General features: G+C 37.7%; 1 protein-coding gene across 2 annotated transcripts in view; it reads left to right on the plus strand.

Annotated features, from left to right (window-relative positions):
- The window catches only part of PIGN (phosphatidylinositol glycan anchor biosynthesis class N), a 103,316-nt gene that overhangs the window by 51,474 nt on the left and 28,278 nt on the right, over positions 1–23,564 (plus strand). For both annotated transcript variants that reach the window (XM_027736766.2, XM_039388920.1), the window contains exons 13-19: positions 7,535–7,613; positions 9,734–9,916; positions 13,182–13,318; positions 14,367–14,466; positions 14,584–14,676; positions 16,075–16,166; positions 17,885–17,978. In XM_027736766.2, the coding sequence (XP_027592567.2) occupies positions 7,535–7,613; positions 9,734–9,916; positions 13,182–13,318; positions 14,367–14,466; positions 14,584–14,676; positions 16,075–16,166; positions 17,885–17,978 (778 nt within the window). The remainder of the gene's footprint in view (positions 1–7,534; positions 7,614–9,733; positions 9,917–13,181; positions 13,319–14,366; positions 14,467–14,583; positions 14,677–16,074; positions 16,167–17,884; positions 17,979–23,564) is intronic.

Raw genomic sequence — 23,564 nt, forward strand, 5'->3', positions numbered from 1 at the left:
TATTGGGTTTGTCCTGTGGCGAAGATATTTGAGCACCACAGGCCTGGGCCTACTTAGGGTAACCGTCATGGGGATCACTGACTCCTTGATGTATGATGGTCTCCTGATCAGGATCAGTATGGATGGTCTCCCAGACTTTTGTTTCAGTGGCCATGGGGCCCTGCTAGTAGGTATTTACCCAAACACAGCACAAGCTGCCTGCTTTGAATGCAACTGGTTGAAAAATGATCCCTAGAGTTTAGGATTGGCATATAGGATTGTGGAGCAGAAGAGGACCTGTGGCATAACACTACCTTGTCACAACACTGCAGATGTCTAGATCCAGTTCATTGTCATAAATCATTGATATAAATCATCATGCATCTTGCAGATGTGAGGACTGACTTACAGCATTGGTAGGGTGTTGTTATTTAGTCAGCACACGTCCCTTCCCTGTAGTACTAAAATAGAAGAGACTTTAAAAGTGGTACATTTCCTTTACTCCAAGGAGCTTCCACCTTCCCTAGGAAGGAGTTTTCCTTTCCAAGGCTGCAACATCATGTCCTGCTGTGGGTTTTTGGACAAACCCGCTGTCCCTGGAAGATCCCTGCATCCAGCTTCTCAGTTCCACTTTGAGGGGGCCAAAGGGACAGTTTTGGAGCGTGGCCTCCTTGCTCCTGGGCTCTGGTTGTCTGAAATTCTTGTCATAGTAGTTTACATGCAAAATATGCTGTCTGCAGCCTAGTTACCTTAATTGCTTCTCTGTTGTGATTTGGCAGCTGGCAGCTAACTTGTCTGCTCCTTTTTCTCTCATCTCTGTTATCGAAAGGATTTACATAAATATCCCAAGGCACTTTGCTGTTGAATATGCAAATATGCTTCATCAGGGATGCTGATTTGTGGACATTAAAAGGCTATTTTAATTCCTGGGACTTGACAGTCCAGAATTAGACCATTAGCAGTCAGACCACTTGCTAGGGCTTCACTGATGTCCTGCTGTTTCCTCCTGTGCATGTTTGTAAATCTGAATACAAAAGCATACATGTATTGGTGGGTTTTTGCAGCGTGTCAGTAAAGATGCTTTTTGCTACCTTTGGCTTGTGGAAGTGTGTGTGTCCTCCCTTCATTTCGTTATGCTTTAAATAACATAAACCTCAGAACTTAAAAACAGAAACTTCTTACTGACTTTCTTACTCATTTTCTTTCTTTTGGAGTGCCAGTGGTGCTTTTTAATGCTTCTTAAAAGAAAAAAAAAGGTTGCGAAAATAACTGATTAGAACCCTACAGCTAGACTGTCTGACTTTAACACAGTAGTCAGAAAATCCAGAAACACAAAAACCTGCTTGAAATTTAGACACTCCAAAACTGAAACTCCTGGCAGTGAAACAGCAGGAGCAAAGAGAGTAGATCAAGTTGGAAGAGGGAATATTGAGGGTCTTGGGGCTTAAGAAGCTGTAATAAACCCATTAGTGTAGGTTATGTTGAACAACTTTTCTTTAAAAAAGTACAGCTTTGGCACACTGAAAATGGGGCTGTAATTTTTTTGTCTGTAATCAACATGCATCTTGCTTCTGAATTATGAAAATTGGGTTTTGTTAGGACTTGCCTGTTTTAGCAGCTTACCTGAAAATATTTTAGTAAACAAGTAAGATTAAGGCCATTTAAGCAGATTAGGATCACTGAGTTACCCACCCAGTCATTTAATCTTTGAAACTTCACTCTCTGATCAAAAGTAAAACATATACAAAGGACTGTCTCTATATCTCATAGTATGTGCTTTCAGTCTGTTTTTGGCAGATACAGTAGAACAGTTCTTTCTTTTGAAAAGGCACATCTGAAGAACTGGAATTGAACACATTTTGAAAATGGAAAAATTCAGTTTCTGGCCATTAAAATTCACGTAAATAGGTAATTTGATGAGGCCAAAGCACTGGAACACATTCTTTTTTCCTGATCATTGCCCCTAGTAGCATCATGTACTCTGTACCATGCAGCAAGTTCAACAGAAAGTATATATCATGGTTCCAGACTTTGATTTTTGAAATACTTATTCAGTCAATTTTTCCACATTTCGCTGAATGAACTCAAGACTTTACATCACTTCCCATGCACTGTTTTTCTTATTGTTCTCTGCTGTTGATGAAGTAGGAAGGTTTTATATTATGCTTTTTATTCTGCTCCTGTAAGACTGTGCACTGTACTTTCAAAAGAAACAATTGAATGATAAAATGAGGCTCATTTGTCTCTGCACTCATGGGTTGCTAATGGGGGACAAATTTGATATGGAGCAGGAATAAGTGCGCAGTCAGGTTTCTCCTACATTAATAGTGTTGAGTGCAAGATCTGTGTCTACTTTCCCATTACCCGTGTGATGCTTTCTGAGCTGCCATCTCTGTTGTGCACTGGGAGTGTTTGAAGGCAGCTTTCACGGGAGACTGACTTTGGTTTTTGAAGCCTGTTCCTACACTGGCTCGGCTACTTGTATAACTTTTGAATAGCAGCCTTGCAAAAAACATCGGACCAGTCTTACATCCACACTTTCAAGATGACATTTTGCCAGCAGTGGGAGTGTGGATCAAAGCAGTAATAGTGGGCCCTGTAAGTACTGTTTCAGCTGCTTGCAGAACTGACGGATTGGAAGCCATCTCTCCTCCATGGTATGGCCCTCTCACTGACGGATGAGTGGCAACAGAGTTTGAACCTGATTCTGTTTCTGACAGTTTTCTCCCATGGTAAGAGCAGAGATGCACTGGTGCCTGCCCCCAGCAGTATCAGAGTGGCAGAGGACAGGTGTGGGTGGCAGAGGCCTCGGCCGCTCTGCAGAATGGATGGTGCCAGTGGAGACGGGCAACATTAACCTGGGCAATTTATTTCAGGTTGCAAGTCACTATGATACCAGGGATCTTCTTTCTGGAGAAGAGGACAAGAACCTGTAATTACTCAGCATTTTGGCAGAAGAGGTTGCTGAAGTTGTTTGGACAGTAGCAGTCTAATGGCTCTTTTGCTGCCAACAATTTTGGAGTTAGAAATTTCATAGCAAAGCAAGTGAGAAGCTCTGATTTATGTGGTGTTCAGAAGAAGGCAACCCATACAAAATTCTAGCATGCTTTATTCAGAAGGCCTTGCTCCATCATGGGGCTATCACAAGGTTCAAGGGGTGTATATCCATAGCTTTTAGCTTTTTTAGTTTTGTATCAACAGGAGTTGGTCCTTTTCTCCCCATCCCCCAGACAGCCAATATGAAAAGTTCGAAGGCTGAAGTCTGCCGAGCAGCTACTTCTGATTTGCTGCTGGATATGGATCACAGAAATGTGACCACTATATCTTCTGCAAATCTTGCCACTCCTAAAGAGTTGTAGGATGCACAGTAATTTTTTTTTTTCCGATAGGGAAGAGAAGGCAGTGGTAGAAGGGTGTAGATGTGCATGAGCTGAACTGATATTTAGGTACATGGAGCTTGTGTGTACATGTAGTAAATATATGTAGTGAAACAGCTGAAATAAATTTGTTTTCATTTGACGGTGAACTAGGCAAAGATCTCAGTCTTTATCTTTGTATATGTCATCTACAGGTCTATGATGCTTCCTTGACTTTCATTATTAAATCTGCAGCATCTTAAGTGTTAAACTAGTACAGATCCTAAGGGGTTACTCTTTATAGCAGAATTCTGGAAAATTTACTATGCATTAAAATGACTATAAATCATTACCCAAATAACCAATTATAACAAAATTAACAAACTAGCAGTGGCGGATACAGATGTATTTGCAAGACATCTTCCTTTGTTCTGAGTTCTTTTATTTAGTGGTTTGACTGCAGCATGCCACCTATGCCTTTGGGGATGGTAATTTCTGTAGCGTGATGATAAACAAGACTCGTTGGCCAAAGAGAGATCCCCTTGACATTGCTATGGTGAATGTACTTCGTCACAGTCTTGTTGAGAAGTGCTGTCAAATAGCTTAGCTTATATGAAGCATGAATGATGTGTTGGAAAGATTAATTTTGTCAGGTATACCTATGACAAGGGTAGCTAACATCTCAGAAGGGAGACTTACAAGCACTTGCATGATTAGGCCAATCATTTTGTTTTGTAATTAATTATGTTTATTCATGGATGAAGCTGTGATTTCTGTCTGGAACTAGAATTAATCTCTAATAGCCATAATGGAAAATAAAACTACTCTTCTAGAACAACCATGGTTTTCTGTAAGAATGTAGACTTAAATCTTTAGAATCCTGATGATATTGTGAATGTGTATGTTTATAGCATGCATGACCATGGAATTCTTGTTTTTTTCTCAGAGAACTTCACTTTACAGTGCATGTGTTTTGCAATACTTTCAAGAAAAGAATGGGAGGATGGAATTGAATCTACTGAGGGAATTCTCTTTGTGTGTTTCTCTTAATAGGACAGATATTTTTGTGTTATGGAAAAAGACTTTTGATTTTACTGGTCAAGTCTATTCATCTTGAATTTGGTAGAATTGGATTTTGGTGATGGGTAACTGGGAAGAGTGTGTATACACATACCTTTTTTTTTCCTTCTAGGGTTCAAAATCTTTCTAATAATGATCAGTAAATTAACTTCATTACTATTAATATTAATTACATGGACATGTGCATTAAGTCATTTTGAAAATACATTGACATACTACTAGTGCCTCTGGGATGTTGCATGCTCAAACATGGGGAAATGATTCTGATCAGTTTATTCTTTTCTAACACTATCTGTATTCTATTGGAAACCTTTTAAATAGTTTAAGTTAAAATTAAGTGGTGCTAAGCATAGTTCAAGCTTTTACTTCTCAGATTTAAATTTTCCTCTTGGTTTTGTTTTTTGGTGAGTCTTGTAGGCTTTATAGAATCACCATTTCTAAAGTCCATGGCTTTCTTCTGTAGGCAACTTTCCACTTCTGTTCATGGCTCGTCTTTGTCTGTTTTTGCTTTCTGCTACATCTAGCAAGGGGCTTCTTTTAAATCTCTCATCTGCTTTGTAGCTTCAGGAAGCAAATCAGTGTCCTCAATGGATGATAAACTGCTTATGGTGAGCTATACTTATTCTTTAATTAAGGGATAATCAGCATATTTGCTAACTCTTCTTTATAGGCTGGTGTAAGATACAAAAGTTCCCTAATCACTTTTTTGCCTTTTTCCTTAATACAGAGGAAAAATATCTTAAGATAATGATCAGACCTTGCATATTCATAGAAATTAATAAATTTTACAAAAACAGTTGTTAGACAATTGTAAGATCAGCCTCCTGAAGAGCGTATCTATGGAAATAAGCAAAAATGTGTGGTATGATGTTAGCTATTGAAAATTAACAATGCCCCTGCTAACGGTAGCCCCATTTGACAAAATAATTGCTTTCTGTGTTTGACTTACTTGAAACTTTAGTGTTTAAAAATCCCATTTATTCTGTTACAGCATCCGTGTACAGACATCCCAGGTGCTATCCTCTTAAGAAGGAATAGGTGAAGACTATTGTTCGTTAATAATATAATGATTCATTGAGAGTGAAAAGATAATAAGGGAGTTATAGCTAAATGACTAAAGATATAAAGTAAAATACAATTTTACTTTATAAGGAGTTTGCATCGAATATGACAAGGATAAAATTCACAGAAAATAGTATGTGTAAGACAATAAAAATTAGACAGGGAACATAGGAACATCTTGGATGTATTTAAGTCCTGAATAAAGCTCCTGAATATTTATTCCAGATTTTCTTTTAAATCCTTACCTAAAAGCTGTCTTTTTTTTCTCTCCTATTAATCTCCACATGTGGTGAAAAGTCCCACTTCCGTTTGGTGTTTTGCCCCCTTTCCCCTACCAAACAACTTGGCAAAATTTGAGGGCCGCAAATTTCCTTGAGGCAGTATTTCGATCTGGTTTGCCTACTTTCAGAATTGATTCCAACTGTAGCCCTCAGGCTGTGGCGCTGTAATGTTGGCTTCCATTGGGGCATGACATGAAGGTGCAGAAACAACCAATATTCACTTGCTATTTTTCAACTTTGGTTTCTAAAATCCTCTGTTCTACCCCCAAAGTTAAGCTGATCAAACTCTTACCATCACTTTGTCATCATCTTTTCCTCCCTTTTTCCTTTTCCATGGAACCTCTTTCTTCCTACTTGTTTATAGATACCATCCTTCAGTTCTTTTCTAGCTTGAAAAGAGACAAACATTTTTTAATACAGTTATTTACTCTTCTCAGTAGTAACATTCATTGCTGCTCCTATTATCCAGTGTTTTGGGAGATTCCTGCACAATACTACTGTGCTCTGAACTTAAGGAAAGAGCATCAAAATATACTAGGATGTTATTAATTATAACAATTCAGATTGTTCAGGCACAGAATACTTGCAATATATTTCATGACTCAAAAGGTGGTATGTATGTATTGTTGATTACATATCAGCTGATGCTGGGCTACAGGCAAAAGAGGTTTACAAGCGTTTGGGAGCTGCAGGAATGAGCATTTCCATGCAGCAGCTGTGTAAGATCAAGACCTGCCCCTGTGGTTCAGCTGAGGGGGAGTGACCCAGGGCTGGTCCTGATTTGGCATTGCCTGAAACACGAAGTTGGTGATGGTGTATGTGGCATGTGAAGGAGCTTGTGCGAGGGAGGGAGGTGTGCAGCTGGGCCATCGTATGCTGGGGGTGCTGGGGAGGTGGTGCTTTGCCATGGTGATGTTGTGGAAAGTGTGCAAAACTGCTGTATGTGTTCATCAGCTGTCAGAAAGCTGTGACCCAGGATAGTTTGCCTGTGGTGGCCTAGAGCGACAGTGATTGTGCTTTGGCCTATAACTTACCCAGGGCAAGCCTGGGATCCTCCGGCCTGCTCCTCTTCTTAACTTGGAAAGAAAATGGTACAGGAGAAACTGGTCCTTCCCCTTTCCTTTGGTGGAGTTTGATTGACTGGCTTGTTTGTCCTTGTTGCTACTTTCTGTAGCAGAGGAATTGTAGCAATTACTTAGGTTGATGATCAAATCCATTGAAATCAAAGAGATTTTTATCACTGACCTCAGTGTAGCCAGGTGACTGTGTTATCCCCTGCTCTTGGGACTCTGCTAATAGCTCCCTGTGTAACAGGAGACAAGCTTATAACTTTTCAAAGAGAAGATTGTTATGCATCATCTACTGTTAGTGTGGAACCTGAGCAAATCATCCTATGCTGTCAGGCTTACAAACTGCCTACAACCATCTTTAAATCAGTTAAACTGCTTAATTCTTGGATGTGCTATGCTTCTTGTCCAGGGCAACGGTCAATAATAATGCACAAGGGAGATAATTTTGGGGAGTATTAGATGGGATAAGCTACATAAAAGAAATGTCTCTTAATGCAAAAATCTTGAGACAGGTTAAACAGAAGCCATATTGACATGTGTAGGAATAGATGTAGAGGAATAGATTAGTCTCAATTACCTATTTGCCTCTAATGAAGTTCAGAATATTTTCGTTATGTTTCATTCCAGAGTAATTTTTTTATTGCAAAGTTTTTTTTTCTGCTCATGAAAAGAAGAAATGTTAATATCTCTTTATATTGTTGTACAGACCACTTTCTGAATCTGAACAAATAAACTTCTTAAAGAAAATAAGATTATATATTCAGCAGCAGAAGTACAATGAAGCGGTAAGTCTGTTTTTGTTATATGTAAATATTTAGATTTGTTTAAATTGAAATGAACTGAGAAATAAAACTCTTTCATCTCCTATGATGCATGTCTCATTAACACAAAAAAAATTTCACTTTAAGTCTCAAAAATTTTGCATTTGGATACCAGTTCTAATCAATAACACTGACTTGCTGTATTTTTTTCTCATACTTCTTAAACTATTACCATTCCATAGTATTCTGACACACCATATATTTTTATTTTCTACTGTATAAAAGGGTAAATTGAGAGAGAAACTGAAGAATGTAGTTCATGTTCACACTTCTTAGACTGCCAGTTGCATGAAAAAAAAGTGATATTTTGCTCCATCATAGGTCTTGGGGTTTTTTTTGTTCTTTTACCTGAACCAGCTGTTCTTGGTTTTAATTTCACATTTTCAGTTTGTCAGACTGGAAACCATATATGAAATCATGCTTTCCAGTTCCAGTATTACTTTCCTAAGCATTTGCTACCACTCACTGTTTGACAGGGTACTTGATGGGTGCAGTTCACCAGTGCTTGTATTCTGATGTTCACAGAAATAATTTGTAGAGTTAAATGATACCAAGAAGTCTTTCATTTTAACAGGTTTAGTTTGGTCATTGACTTCTGTGTTAAAAAGTACGTGAAAAAATTGAATATATAAGATTGCATTTAACCTGCCAGATGCATGGAAGAATAATTCCATTATGTATTAAGGTTCAGTTCTTTTTCCCTAATATGATTCTCGGGGCAATAAATTACTATTTTATGCACAGGACAGCTAAATCTATTTTATACCTTATGCCTTTTTATTTACTTCGTTGCAAATTGGAAACAGTTCAGTTTAAATAAATGGATCTATTTTGCTGTTGGAGCGAGTTTTCTTTTTGGTTTCCTAATACTTCTACTTGGCTGTCACGTTTACTTGTAGGAGACATTTTGTACCTTTCAGGAGTAGAACCTGCGATTTTGTGTTGTTGGTTATATGTAAGTTTTACCCCTTGTTCGCTTGAATGCCCCAGGTGTTCAAGTTCACTCTTGATCACTGGCACATGAGACTTGCACCTGTGCCCTTTTTGTCCTTAGCATCCTGTATTGCAATGCAGGAAGGTCAGTAAATTACCAGAAGCTGGGATGTGAATGATTCTTTGCCTCAACTCTGTAGCTTTTTGCATTGCAAATATACAGTCATAATTGTATCCTCTAGAATGGTGTCATTTGGGGTGAGTTTGCCCATTGGCAGACTTGTGATCTCTTCGGTTGTGACCATACCTTTTTCTGTTGATTGTTGTTGTTAAGTCCCAACTGAATACCTGCACATATAAAGAAGCATCATCATGTATGTTCAACTTCTTATTCTACTCCTCCTTACAGATCTTTTAACCACTAGGGAATCCTCTGTGACCACAAATAACACAGATGAGCTTCCCATCTTTGGGTAAATAAGAGGAGTCAACACATCTGAATGAAACTCATGGTGGGAAAACCCATTGTTTTTATCATGATGTCTCCCTATTGGAGATACTGAGTAAGGGGGCCTCTGATTAGAGTAGATACAACCCTTCTTGTGTCCATATGATTTACGTCCTGAGAACCCCAAGCAGCTGCTTTGTGAATGAAGCTGGGACTCCAGTGTAGTCTCTGAACCCCAGGAAGGAGGTGTTTAAGGCTGTGGAGAGTGACCATGTTTCAGCTGCATCTATAATCTTCCTCCTGCATAAATGTGCCTTCAGAAGCACGTGACTGTTTTTCAAGGGACTAACTTATTATGGAATATATATAGTCAAATGCTTATGGGGAAACCAAGTGACATGCTTGGTAGTAGGTGGTGTTCAAGGTGTGCTATCTGTGTAGCTTTCACCGTCTAACTGCTGTCATGGCCAGGGAGGATGGCTAAGGAGCCAAGCGATGGCTGATTTTATGTCCAACAGGAGTCCAAAACAGTGTGTACTCCAGCACCTGGTGCTGGCCAAAACACTGTAACTGAGCGTGGAGAGGACATGAGTGCCAAGAGTGCTGGAGCTGCCTGAGCTCCAGTTACTGTCAATTAGGTTGATCTGTGGAATGGGGAACTTACACTTGTAAACTGTTGCTTATATGTTTGGTCCACCTCCAGGTATCCTTGTGCAAAACCCTGATTAACCTTGCTTTGGAAGGCTTGTCTTATTACCATACTTATGATAGATTATTCCTGGGTCTAAGTATTGCAATGAGTTTTGTGGGCTGGACAACTTACGTGATTTTGGTGATTATCAAGACCCATACCAATTTGACCAAGACTGTTCCAACTAATAATAAGGTAGGTTGGAAACATATAATTATTTTTTTCTATCAGTTTTCAGCATTATATCTGTGCTCAGTGACTCTGTGCGGGACAAACTGCACACCTTACACTTCTTTTGACTTCATGTGGAAAGTGGCAAGCTGTTGAGTTTCCCAGCTGCTGTAATCCTGTGTAGTGTTACTGTTTGGTCCATTTATTGGGATCAGTACTCCTAAGCCATGCAAGTCTGAATATGCAATACTGTGCTTCCTCAGTTTCTTCCTTCCTACGGGTTTGCATTTTACTAGATGCTAACGCAACTGTAAGCAAACATAGTGGTTTAAAACTGGTAAAGGATCTGTCTTGAATCAGGAGCCAATTTTCAGCATTAATTTTAGTAAAGTCAGCATTCTGTTGTAATAGTACTCTTTTGGAAGAATGGTCTTCCAGTTTGATTTTTGTTCTTTACTGTAAAAAAAATGTGCATGTAAATTATGGTTATTCCTGTCCTCTTTGGCAATTTTAAATCAGTTTTCAGAAACTGTGCAATCCAATCATGACATTTTTAAAATATATAACCCGTTTTAATAAGTGAGTTGTGGTTTCACAGAGCAGCCTGCTCTCTTGCTCTTTATGATTTGCAAGGGTGCAGCAGAAGACATCAAAGATGAAGGAAGGTCTTTTTGACAAGGTTATTATGGTTTGATTTTTCACAAAGTAGAAAATCATAGGAAATTAATTTACTTTCAGTCATTCATCAGGAAAAAAGATACTTCAAAAAGGTGAACAGGCAAAAAGCTGGCATTTCACTAGAGAAGGATTAAAGCCCTCAATGGGGAAGGGAAATTCTCCCAAACTTCAAGAATTTGTTTCAGAATAAAAGGAATTGTTTCATTTGGTAAGGTGAATGAGAATGAGCACTCAATATCTTTACTGCCTTCAACATATTACTCTGAGAAAATTCCTATCATGCCATCTTGAGGTTTCTACTACTGGCTGAAATGAGATAGCCTTGGCCTTTAATGAAAATGATCAAACAAAATTAAAATGGAAAATATTAATAAGTGCTGTACAGCATGATTTAGGTTTTCTTTCATCAAATAACTGAGAGGAAATAATCCAAGATGCATGTTATGTTAGATATGAACATAATGATTACAATAAATAGACTGAGGATCAGGCATATTAATAACTACAGTAAGGAAAGTTTTACATTTTTAGTTTTACATAGATTTTCATTTGGTCTATTGATTTTATTTGTGGAAGGCATATTTTATGCTAGTAACACTGGCAGGAAAAAAAATAGGCTTCTTAGTTCTTTGTCTATAGAATTTCTCTTTCCTCGGTTTTCTGGAGAAACGTTTTTTAGTGTTCCTAAATACTTAACCGCAGTGTAAGGCTAATGCTTCATATATGGAAGTTATTTGGTTTATAGCTCATATTGGAGCTACTTAAAGAATTTTGCTGAGAAACTAATCTACTTTTGACAAAGAGTCTCCTGCAAAGCACAACCTTATAAAATCAAGGAGCCTCTGAACAATGAAACTGTATATCCTGTATATATCATCTTTAAAAGCTTTTCGTTTCTTATGCTGTGTATGAAAGAAACTTTTTTTTTTTTTGGTGTAGTAGTGCTGTTTTGCTTAGCAAGAAGCATAACCTTTTGATCTATTTTAAACATCCACAGAAAATGCAAATCTGGTTTCCATTTTCAATGCATGACTGACTCTATTGTACTCTGTAATATTTATATCGCTATATGGACTAAAATGTTGATTGTATGTGTTTACTCATTCAGTGTAAATTATATTGTGTGCCTATCATGTATACGTATTCATTCTGTCTATATGTCAGCAAATGTAAAATTTAAAACTCATAAAGCAAAATTGCACTGTCAACTTTCCATAAGACATATCTTTTCTTAATTTAATGGCATATCTTAGGAGAAATTCTATTTTAAAAATCATTTAGAACTTGCATTTACTGTCAGTTTAGATCAAGGCAGTTGTATGTCACAAGGAGGGTGTGTTAGAAAAGATGTTAATCTGTCTATGTGAACTGGTAATTGATTTTTCTTTTCAGCATATTTAGCTTGGTTGTGTGTCTGTCTACATAAGTCTTCAAAGAAACTAGCATTTCTGTAGAAGAAAAGAGTGTCTTTGTCATTACCTACACAGTACACTAGACTGCTCGGTCACTAAATCAGTCTTTGCTATATAAAGTTGCATTACGTACAGACAAATTTGTTTATTTAAAACTTGTACATAATCTTCCCTTACCACTAATTCTTCTGATATCTGAATGTCCCTGAATAAGGAAGAGCAGTTCAATGACCAGATAAAAGGCAGATGCAGTGTGACTTTTTAATGCTCGTCTTTGCACAAACAAGAGATTGCTGCTATCTGATGATCGAGAACTGACCTACCAATCTTAGATAACCCATTTTAAAAATTTCCTTTCTCTTTTTGATGTTCCTCCTTACAGTACTCTCAATCTGAGAATGTATTTCTTTGAGTACATAGCATTCTGATCCCACATCTAATTTATTTTTTTTTTAAGAAAAGCCCAAAGCAGGAGTTTCAAGTTAGGATTAAGTATATTAACGGTTATAGCTATGCTACCTTTCAGTGCTATGCAGTGCTAGTCCACTGTTGTATTTTGAAATTGTGGGTTCTTTGAGTAAGGTAGTTTCTCCTGTGGAGGGTTGGTCACAAGCCTCCTTCAGTAGCTGTTCCTAGATCCTGAATAGTTGTGGGTTTTTCCGGTAGGAGTTAATGCTTTGTATTTTAATTTAATTAGTTCTGTTACAAATGTCTCAAGTAGGAGAAGGAAACATCCTGATGGAACTTTCATTAAACGCTTTGACCGTAATACTATGAACTTGAACTCCAAAGGCTGAACTCCAAGTCTGTTTTTAGAATCTAAACTTGAGAGTTGTTTTTTCCAAGACCCTTAGCATCTCTGACTGCAGATGGATTTCAAGTCTCCATGGAACATAAATAACATTGCATATATTGGGCTTCCAGTTTGTACAGATTTGCTTTTCCTGTGCAGATTTTACTGGAGGACCTTATGAAGAGATGTATTTAGAATTACATCTTCAAATCCTGCTGTTGGTTGGGGTTTTTTTAATTTGGCTGACAACTTTGTTCAGAGCTGTGTACATAGCCACATGACAGCTTGTGTGACCATGTTAAAATAGCATTTGTTTTACTGTGTAACTAAAAAATGGCAAATCGTGTGTAGTTTAAAATATATTATTGCTGTTTCAAGAATGTTTGTCCAACCATTTGTTTTTCAGAAATCTACTGTTCTCTTCTATGGTTTTGCCTTTGCTGGAATGATAATAGCTTTTTTCCTGTTGATTCAAACATGTCCTTGGACATACTATGTATACTGTCTCTTGCCAGTACCAGTATGGTATGCAGTTGTGAGAGAGTAAGTAAAGAATGCAATTTATGACTACTGTTTTACAAGACCAGGTCTGGGCTCCCTTATTGTCGAGAGTTACATTTTTCCCATAACTTTGGGGAAAAAGTTAGATACAATTCTATTAAACTTCATGAAATGTTTCCTAAGCCATTCCAAAGGACTCTGGTTTATATTTCAGTTGACACGGAGTAGTTTCCAAACTGACTGATACAGCTGCCAATTCTAGAAGATGCCTTCTTTATTATAAAAAATAAATTAAAGTATTTCCAAGACAAAATGTTTTTAGTACTCTTGTAACTCTAGTAAAAGAGTGCTAAAATCTTGGGCAAATACCTGTAGCAGCTGAGTTGTTTTGTAAAATGGGACTGGTTGTTCCTTTCCTTCAGTAATTTTGAAATAGTCTGATCCTGCAAAGTGTCAAGTGTGCTGAACTCCAGCTGCTCTTGGAGAACCTGTACCAGTCATGTTGAGGACTGTGCTCCCATATTGAAACAAATTTGTCTTCTTTGGTCTCCTTTTACTCCAAACCCAAAAAGACTTGTTACCTTCTGATTCCTATTACTTTCCTGATCTACTGGCAATTTGTAGATACCACTTCGGTATTATTCAGAGAAAAGGAGACCAACTGCAGTTAGATAATGAACTGTCTCATAAAACACTGGAAAAGCTAACAGGGAAATTTTTTTCTCTCTCTAAACCTTCTGAATGTTTCATCAGTTATGACAGACATTAAGCAAAACATAACCAAAAATATTCATAAACTCAGAGTCAATTTGGATGGAGAATAATCTGAAGCTTGTCCAAATACTGACAAAGATGTGCCAGAAATGGGAGGAAAAGAGCAGGAGGGTTTTATTTTTGATTTTATATCAAGTAAAGCTGGACAGAAGGATCCTCTGGCCATCACCCACTCCGTTTCTAAACAGCAGGCATGACCAACAATATCTGTAACTTCTTTTGTGCTCTGACCCCTTCCTTGCCCTTCAAAGGTAAAATTTATGTTATTTCTGTTTTTTAAAAAATAAATATTGTCTTGTTCCATCATTTTTAACAGAATTCCTGTTATTCAAGACCTGGCCACAAATGTCTTGTCACTTCGTATTGGTCAGTCTATAGGATTCCTCTTGGTTTGTATACTGGGAATTGAAATACTAGTAAGTATTTTATCCATATGTATCAACAGGGTATCTCATTTCTAGCATTCTAACTCTTTGAGAAAAGAATGTGTCTGATTTTCAGTCTTCTGTTGGATTTTTTTTTTTTTTAATTAGGTCTTCAGCTTTTTCTACCGCTCTGCACTTACTGTTGGTCTTCTTGTTTTTGCTGGCTGGCCAGTGATCACACAGCTCTGGGTTCAAGCAAAGGTACTGTATTGCTTTGCTTAAGCAGAGCATTTGAAACTGTGAACAGATGAATTACATCTTAGGATGTTGGAACTGGTCTCTTTGGAATGCTGCTTTAGGTTCCTGTTCAATTTATGCTTTTATTCTGATCCTGTCATGAGCAGCATGTAGCAAAGCAGGGAAATTTAATATGATCTGGAGAGGTCTGTAATACAACATAGATAATAAGACTGCTTAAGAATTTTGAGGTAGCTATGAATTAGCTATCAGTTTTCTGTTGTTAATAACAAAAAAATGCTTGACTTAATCATATGAAGTGCACATCATTTATCAAACTGTCACAATAACAATAATGTTGACATGTGCAATTGGTCACCATTTAAGTAATATGATCATTTATTAAAAAAAGAAAAAAAAATTGAGGATAACTGAAAAATGCTTGCCAATTCATCATTGTCTGCAGTCAGCTGGCACACACTGTTCCTCACAGCCAGCTTTCTGTACTGTTTTTCCCAGGGAAAAAGCTCCATTTTCGTAGATATGGATGAGAAGTGACTCAATCTTTAAGATATTTAATTTGATTTAATTTCTTCCATTAGTTTATTCAAACATCTCTTTTTTCATGGGACACCTAAAACCTAGGGTTCTAGGGTGAAAAAAAAAAAGGAGTCGAGTTGCTAAGTCTTGTTCTGCAGGAACTGTCAAAGTGGAGGCTTGGATTTGTTTACTTACAATTTTTGTTACAGTTGAGTAATCAAGTAACTTGTCTTAAAGCTGGATATGCACAGAAGATGTTTTGCAGCACTGAAATTTCCTTTCAGGAATGCCAGTTTGACTTGAGCTTAAAAACTTTAAATGATCTAGCTCTTAATGTTTTTATTTAACTAAAATACCTGGGATAATGGTTTGAGTTTTTTCCTCCTGGCAAAGGGTTTAGAGAACTGCTTAGATGATTATAGTGGTTAAATCAAATGGCACACAGATTCAAAGACTGGAAAATGGTGCCATATTCTCAGAGTATTCTCTCTCAATGCTGATTAGTTAACTGCTGCAATCTTCTGAGGACATTAGTTTTATGTCTTTCTTCTGTTAGGTCACTCATCAGATTTCTGGCCCCTGCAATGAGTGTGAAGGCCACACTTTGAGAAAGTGCTTACAAGTGTAAGCTTAGCTTAATTATCATTGTCTTTGATGGGATTTTGACAGCTGTGTAAATGAGATTCTTTTCTGTATTAAATTGAAGTGCTGTAATATCAATGATCCCTTTTTTAGTTAATTGTACTCTTGAGAGATGCGGGGGTTTTTGCTTGTGGGAGATGAAAGTAGCCATTATTAGTTCACTGAATATTTCTTTATGATTAGACCATTGTCTGTTCACATGATCTCAAAAAAATCCCATTTGTTTTTCTTTTTTTTTAGACAAGAGCATTGATCTGGACTCTTCTGTGTGTGCTCCTTGCAATATTTCCATTAATGCCTGTTGTAGGAAGAGAACCAAACATTCCTCTGGTGTAAGAATCTCATTTTGTTCTTTAAACTTTTTATTTCTCTCTTTGATATTCAAAATTGAGGCTGTCTTTTGATATGTGTGAGGAATTGTATTATTGAAAGCTGTCTGAGACAGGCGTTGAAATTCAGAATTTAAATAACATGATTATAGAGACCTCTGTTACTCACTAATGTGAATGAGAATAGACTTAATTCTTTTGCCACATCCATTTGGTCTTTGTGTTAATCTGTAATTTCTTGTCAAGGGAAACATTTCTCACAACACAAAAATTTGCACATTTTACATGAAAATAAAGGTCCTCATTAAAGGAGGAGCTTCACTGGGGTGCAAACCTGGTAAATAGCACTGACGTGAATAAGAACATTTAGTCAAATGCAATTTATTTTTGATACCATTTTTCTGAATTTGTCCATCTAATTTCGAATAATCTATCTTTGAATAACACTCTGTACCTAATGAGATATTCAGGGAAATAGAACAAACAGGATAGGCAGAACTTTCTTCTTCCTCAGTGTCTCCTTTGTCTCTTCTTTTTCCACTTCTACTTCTCCGTTTTGACTTTTCCTTTATGGTGTTGCTTGTCTGATTTTTAACAGTTATTGATTTACATTTTCTTGTAGTGCATCTTTGTCGTCTCTCCTTCTCCTCTTGTGAGCTGCTCTTTGATCATACATACTTTCTCTCATATCTGGATGCAATCCAGGTGGTTGGCCTGAAGGGTTAGGCTTGTGGTGTCATTGTATTTACTGTCGATAGAGACTTGAATTGAATGGACTGCAATGGCTCCTGCTGTCTGCAGAAGATACTGTGCCCCACCAGAGCCAGGGTGCCTGATCCTCAGTGGAATATGGGATTTGAGCAGTAATATATGATTGCAGGTAGAGTTATGAGCCCAGATATTTCCAAGATTATTGACATTCTGCCTAATTTTTTTCGCTGTGTTTTAAATCCATCTGTTGAAAACCCTTCTTAGTCTCGATCCTTGGGCACATTACAAATATTCAAGACAGATTTGCTTTGGCTGTATTACAGCTTCTCAGCTGTATATACACATATATGTATTTCTGCTGGTCCAAACTGAGGTTTTTCTATTCTTTAGAACATTTGTGCACAGCTTAGAAATCACAATAGAATTAAATTACCTTCAGATCTTCCTCCCTGACATTTCTCTATATTCACCTTGCCCAGGCTTTCTATTTTTTCTTCTAATGAAACATTGCACCTCTGAAACACTTTGTGCTTGTCTGAATCTTTTCAAGGGAGTTTTGAAGCTGAAAAAGCTTGAAGCAACAATTAAAAATATATGTATATGTGACACTTCTAGATGTTGAAGATAGGTTGATGCTGGGAGAGAAGATACAGGAGGGAGAAATCAGAGTGCCAGTGAGAAACAGGTGCATCTGTTCTTGAGCAGTGGCACTATATGTCAGGTTAGAGCTTCTCAGTACATTAATAAAACTTGTATGGTAGGAACAGGGAGCTCCTGACTCAACTCAGTCATAAAAAAGAAGTATATAGGAGGTGGAAGCAGGGTCAGATGATCCAGTAGGAACCTAGAGACACTGTCTGAGTATGCAGGATAGTTTAGGAAAGCCAAAACTCTCCCGGGGTTGAATCTGGTGTGGGATGTAAAGTGCAACAAGACAGCGTACAGCAGCAAAAAAAAGACTTTTGATTATATTTGCTGGGATTTTGTTGTTCTTTTGTTTGCTTTTGCAGAATAGCAGCTGGTTTGCTGACCCTCTTGATCTCTTGCTTCTCATTGGCAAATAAGTACAGAAATAATGAAGATCTGAAAGTATATATTTATCAGGTCAGTTGCTACTTTTCAGTAATTCTCAAATTTTTACATGCAAATATTTACTTACTTTCTAAGAACATGTTCCTATCAAGACTACAGTTTTCAAGAAGAAAGTTATTGTTTCTAAGAGTTTCCCCCTTGACTATTTCAAGAGAACCATGTGCACGTGTGTAAGTACCATCACGCTGTGTTCCCAAAAGCCCATCCTGTGTATATTGATTGATATATAGATGTGTGTACATATTTTGATGCTTTGCTTGGAGAGTTTGAGAGTTTGTCCTGTCTTTGGTCTGTGTACATAAGTTCTAGTGACCTTTGCAGTAGTTGCATGTGCACACTAAGGACAGGCTTGCTGGTTCAGGGGGCTGAACCAGTTCCAGTTTTTTGCTGTAGAATGACAGTGTGAGACTGATACTAAGCTGACTTTCCATTGGTTGAGTCTTTCAGATGAAAGATAAGATTTTTATTTCTTTATAGCTTCATTAAATAAGTAGATATTCTAGAGTAGCTGCTAATTAAGTTCTAGAGAGCTTTAACATTCTAATAATAGCTTACATACCTGCTGTCCTCTTTTTTTTTTTTTCCTTTTCTGCTCATTACAAGATAATGGGTTTATTTCAGGACCAGCTTTATTAGTTATGACTTTGTGTGTCCTGGAATTTCTTATTGAGCTAAACTATGCATTCATTATATCAGTGATTTAGGTATAGAGCTCAAATTGGTTGAAAGGAGGAGGGGAAACAGTAATGAATAGTTAAAATGCCTTTACCTGAGCATGAAGACATGTAAAATGTGGTGGTGTTTTCTCTGAACTTTCACAGCTTACATGTAGAAAAGATGTGTCAGTTCTTTTCCTAAGCATTTAGAACATATATTTCCAGTATAGAATCGGCAATGGATTTCTCACTGGAGATCCTGAAAACAACTTGCACTGGATGAAGGAGTGAGGGAGCAGCTGGTTGGGCAGCTAGCTAACTCAACTCAGCACACAACTGCTGCAACATCTTGTGTAGTGTAACTTCGTGGAGGAGCTCAAAAGTTAAGATGATGAAGAAATAGATCTGTAGTAAAAAAGTAATGCCAGAGTACTCTTAGGCAAACATAGAGAATCAGGAAATTCACTCTCAGAGGCCTGAGGTACTTAAATAAATGAAAATGTTCCACCTTCTTGTTCAGAAAGTAATGTCCTAATTTTTCTCCCAATATTTAAGAAGATCATAAAGTTCCTCAAATTGCCCCTTAATTGGAAATACTTTACAACAGTGACATCTAATTACTAGTCTCTATTAGACTTTTGTTTCAGCACCTTACTTGGGAATGGAAAACATGGGATCCACCATTCACACTTTGGGTAAGGAAAGGATTGAGAGGTGAGAAAAGGACATTACAGAGGCATTATACGTGTTTCTAAATAAATACCTTGTTTTGAGGTTAGATTGCATTTAGTTGCTTTGAAACGTACAGGAATACGAAAGGAAAATGCTTGTCGGAATTTAAGTATTTCTAGGCAACAGAATTCCTTCATTCTCCTTGTATGTTTTCCTTTGAGTTGGACTTCTCAGTGGGAACAGGAAGGGGTAATTTTTAAAATGCTTGTTTAGAGCATTTGGAAATCCCGAGTTTTGATTTAAAACTCCCAGACAGTTTTAAGAGTGAGTCCCCTAGTCAAAGGAAACATACCTATTTTGCAGTGACAGACAGTAATCAGGGCACTGACATGCATATCCATAAGTGCACTCAATCAGGTTCTTGCTTTGCATCTGTCAAGGGGTTTTGTAAAAGTAGGTTTTTGCAGCTCCCCCACAGGTGGTGTTTGGAGGCAGTCATTGAAGGTTATGCTTTCCTCTCATAATATTGTTTCTTCCTAGAGAGGAAACTAAGATTGTTTCTTTGATGTTTCTTCATTTTGGGGAATGAGAAGATAGATGTAGGTCTTTCTTCTCTGTGTTCCACTTTTTTCCAAGTATTGACTGAAGTAGAAGATGCAGTGTCCCTTATTCCTGTGGTTTTTCTTGGGGATTTCCTTAACTGCTCTGGTAACACCTTTTATAGGTTCAACTCTGACTAAAAGCCTTTGAATTACACAGTGTAAAAGGAATGGCTGGAGAGTCTAGCTGGTTTTGTGTATTTTTTTCCATTTAGCAAAATGGAAGTTCTATTGTTCTGACCAAACTGTTTTGCTGCTTTGATCAGGATCCCATGACTTCTTTTTGGCTTTGTTTTTTTTTTTTTTTTTTTTTTTTTTTTTTTTTTTTTTTTTTTTTTTTTTTTTTTTTTTTTTTTGTTTGTTTGTTTTTGTTTGTTTGTTAATAATTTTTCTCTTTGTTTTGGTGGTGTCTGTGTGCAAGAACCCTCTTTTAAATCTTTCATTTTACCTCACCTCAATTTTTTGCATCTGCTGATTTGGGATGAGATCCATTTTCTTACAAGAAATAAGATAATATTTCATAAAGGCTCAAGTAGTTCTTATTTGCCTGAGTTGTTCTTCACAAATTATTTTGGAATTACATCTGAATAAAGACACTTCCCTTTTCAGTTCTCTTCCTATTTCAATCACACAAAGAAAGGGATTCAGCATAACCTCGGCTTTTTGTCATGCCTATGATGAACTTTTTCTCTTCTGAAGAAAACTTTGTTCTTTTTTGTCCAAGTGAGCTTCCTTTTTCATCTGGGAATTAACCTGTAGTGAAAATATCATGCCTTGTAAGGAACAAAGCTTGTTCCATTACAGTAATTGCTCTACTTTTGGTCAAAAAGAAACCTGAGCTGGCAGATACCATCAGAGTAGGTGAAAAACTACTGCCAGTTTGTGGGTAGTCCTTCATAGAAAAGATAATTCCCTCTGATGTGGTCCTGAACTGTGTTATTTTTGTGTTGGTTTCTCCATGGATGGGACAGAGTGTACACCTTAACAAACACCTGTATGAATCTAAGAGGCCACTTACAAGCTGCTCATTTATTCACTGTTTTTTGTGCATACACACTGTAGATTTTCAACATAGGTATTAGCCTTAAAGTAACAAAAAAGTCTTAGACAACAAAACAGCATGATCAAAAAGATTTTTCATTAAGACTATCTAAATGTGTAAATAGAGACATTTTTAAAGTAAAAATACAAGCTTGAGTAACTTCATAGGGTTACGTTTACATTTCTGTTACAAAAACTTCAGTTATGTTTAGACCTAATTTTGAAGTTTTGATACATGTCACTGCTGGAGGTAGAAGGTACTAGTTACACCCTCACCATTTTTGAAAACTGCCAATAGTTTGTCAGCTTTTCTTTTGAGATCATTAAAGAGGGAATAACATTTTTTTACTGAATTTTGTTTGCTCTGGCAAGAAATTGCCTTTTGGTTAATTATCCTTCTGTCTTCTAGTGAAGTGGGTGTCGGTCTCTTCTCCCAAGTAACAAGTGATAGGACAAGAGGAAACGGCCTCAAGTCGCACCATGGGAGATTTAGATTGAATATTAGGAAAAAATTGTTCACAGAAAGGGTTGTCAGGCATTGGAACAGGCTGCCTGGGGAAGTGGAGAAGTCTCCATCCCTGGAGGTATTTAAAAGACATGTAAATGTGGCACTTAGGGACATAGTTTAGTGGTGGAGTTGGCAATGCTGTTCGTTGGGCTCACTGATTTAAACCTAAGCTAACGTAAACAATTCTTTGATTCTATGATCTCTGAGAGGTCACCAAGGCTTCAGGAATGATGAAAACAGGAGTCACTCATAATCCATCAGGAGGCTGCTGCAGTGCTACTGTACAACTTAATTTTTTTGTTGGAGAGAGCACGAGTTTCTCTCTGCCAGCAGTTTCATGGGTGATGTCCAGTTTTTGCTGCACTACTGAAAACACTGCTGTTTCCATTGCTTGATAATGTTGGGCCAAGTTATTATTCCTAGGAGGCTTGAACTTCATGTGTGTCCAAGGTGATCAGTTTATTAGTTTTCTCCTCTAAATTAGAATTATAGAATCATTTTGGTTGGAAAAAACCTGTAAGATTGAGTCCAACCATTAACCTAATGCTGCCAAGATCACCGCTAAACCATGTCCCTAAGTATAACATATACACATCTTTTGAATAGGAGAAGTAAACAGAAGGAATCCATGTCATATTGTTGGAACCAGGGGAAGGAAGGGTCTTTTCAACCCACCTTGTACCCAGCTAATGATGCTGGTTCTTCTACCATTATGCCTGTGGGTTGTTTCCATGATATATGCTTAGGAAAACTCCCAGACAGAGCTGCTGGCGGTATCGGGACTGCAGATGTCATCCTTGATTTCCCCATTGTAGCTGTGACCTACGGATGAGTGTGTCTCAGAGACCTGCTCTTAAGCTGTTCAAAAATAATCTCTGAGCTTCAGAGAAGGTTGTGAAGGATGAAGGAAGACAGTTTCTTAGCTGTTTGTTAGCTGTTTCTATCTCCATGTTGCTTCTACTCTGTTCGACAGAGATGTTGGTAAAAGCCAAGAGCAGTTTGAACATTATTTAAACTGTTTACACAGGATTCTTAAAAGCAGATGCAGAGCCCTTCCGTGGACACTGGTATAGATCTTGCAGCAGTACACTGTGTTTACTAATGTGCCCAGGTCATCACAAGTCTTCCGAGGCACAAGATATGTTATGGGACATGACACAAAGTGAGTGCAAAGTGACTGCACCAGTATCTAGGGGGATAGCAGAGGGATTACCGGAGCTCGTGACACTAAAAGAACTTGAAAAGATGTATCAAAGGCCTGAATACAGCAAAAGTATCCAGAATTAACATCAGAGGTCTAAAGAGTCCAATTCCCTGTGCTTTTGGATGCCTACTGTTTTGACCTTGGTTATTGATGTCACAGAGAAATACAAGGTACGTGTTCTTGTGGCCTCAAATTAAATAGAAGCAGCAGATATTGAGCACCTGTGAGACTGGCCAAAAATGAATGCTGACTGCTAAGTGTATCCTCTGGGCTGATACCTAGGTATCACTTCGTCTAGCAGAAAAATAGCAACTATTCATATGGCAAAAAGTGATGGATGTGAACACTGGGTAGTTGCTGCACACTGAAAAAGCCACAACAGCAATTACATCTTGTAATGCAGTTTTAAAGCACATGTTTGTGAAGTACTGTGCATGCTTGATTTGCCTTTTAGTGGAACTGCAGAGTTGTGAATAAATAGCAGTAATTGAAAACTTGGCTCAAGCATTTTCTTGCATAAGTGTCACCTTTCAAAAGTAACTGACTCATGAGGTAATTTTCCTAAGGTTTTTTGCATGTACTTGGTGACTGAATGGTGTCTCTTGAATTAGTCAAGGAAAAAACCCTCTTCAGCTTCCCTGCTTCTCCAAGGCACAGGGCTCTACTTGGCTCAAACAATTTAATTGGAGGGGGGAAAAGAAGCTTCTTTCCATCCCTTAATCCAATCTCTTCTGCTGCTGCTTCTCTTCTTACTGGAGCAGTTTTGCCCTTGCAAAGCTCTTGCCTTAAGTACCCTTCCCCTTTGCCCTGTACCTGATACTGCAGCAGAGCCAGAGGTTCTGCTTGTTCTTGGTGGTGGTCGTTTGAGGACAAGTGCACCTTTAGAAGCTGGGGGGATATGTTTTCTGTGGTTTGCAT

This window comes from Pipra filicauda, unplaced genomic scaffold (assembly GCF_003945595.2).
Source record: "Pipra filicauda isolate LSUMZ 115617 unplaced genomic scaffold, ASM394559v2 scaffold123_size2130275_pilon, whole genome shotgun sequence".
NCBI classification, from domain to species: domain Eukaryota; kingdom Metazoa; phylum Chordata; class Aves; order Passeriformes; family Pipridae; genus Pipra; species Pipra filicauda.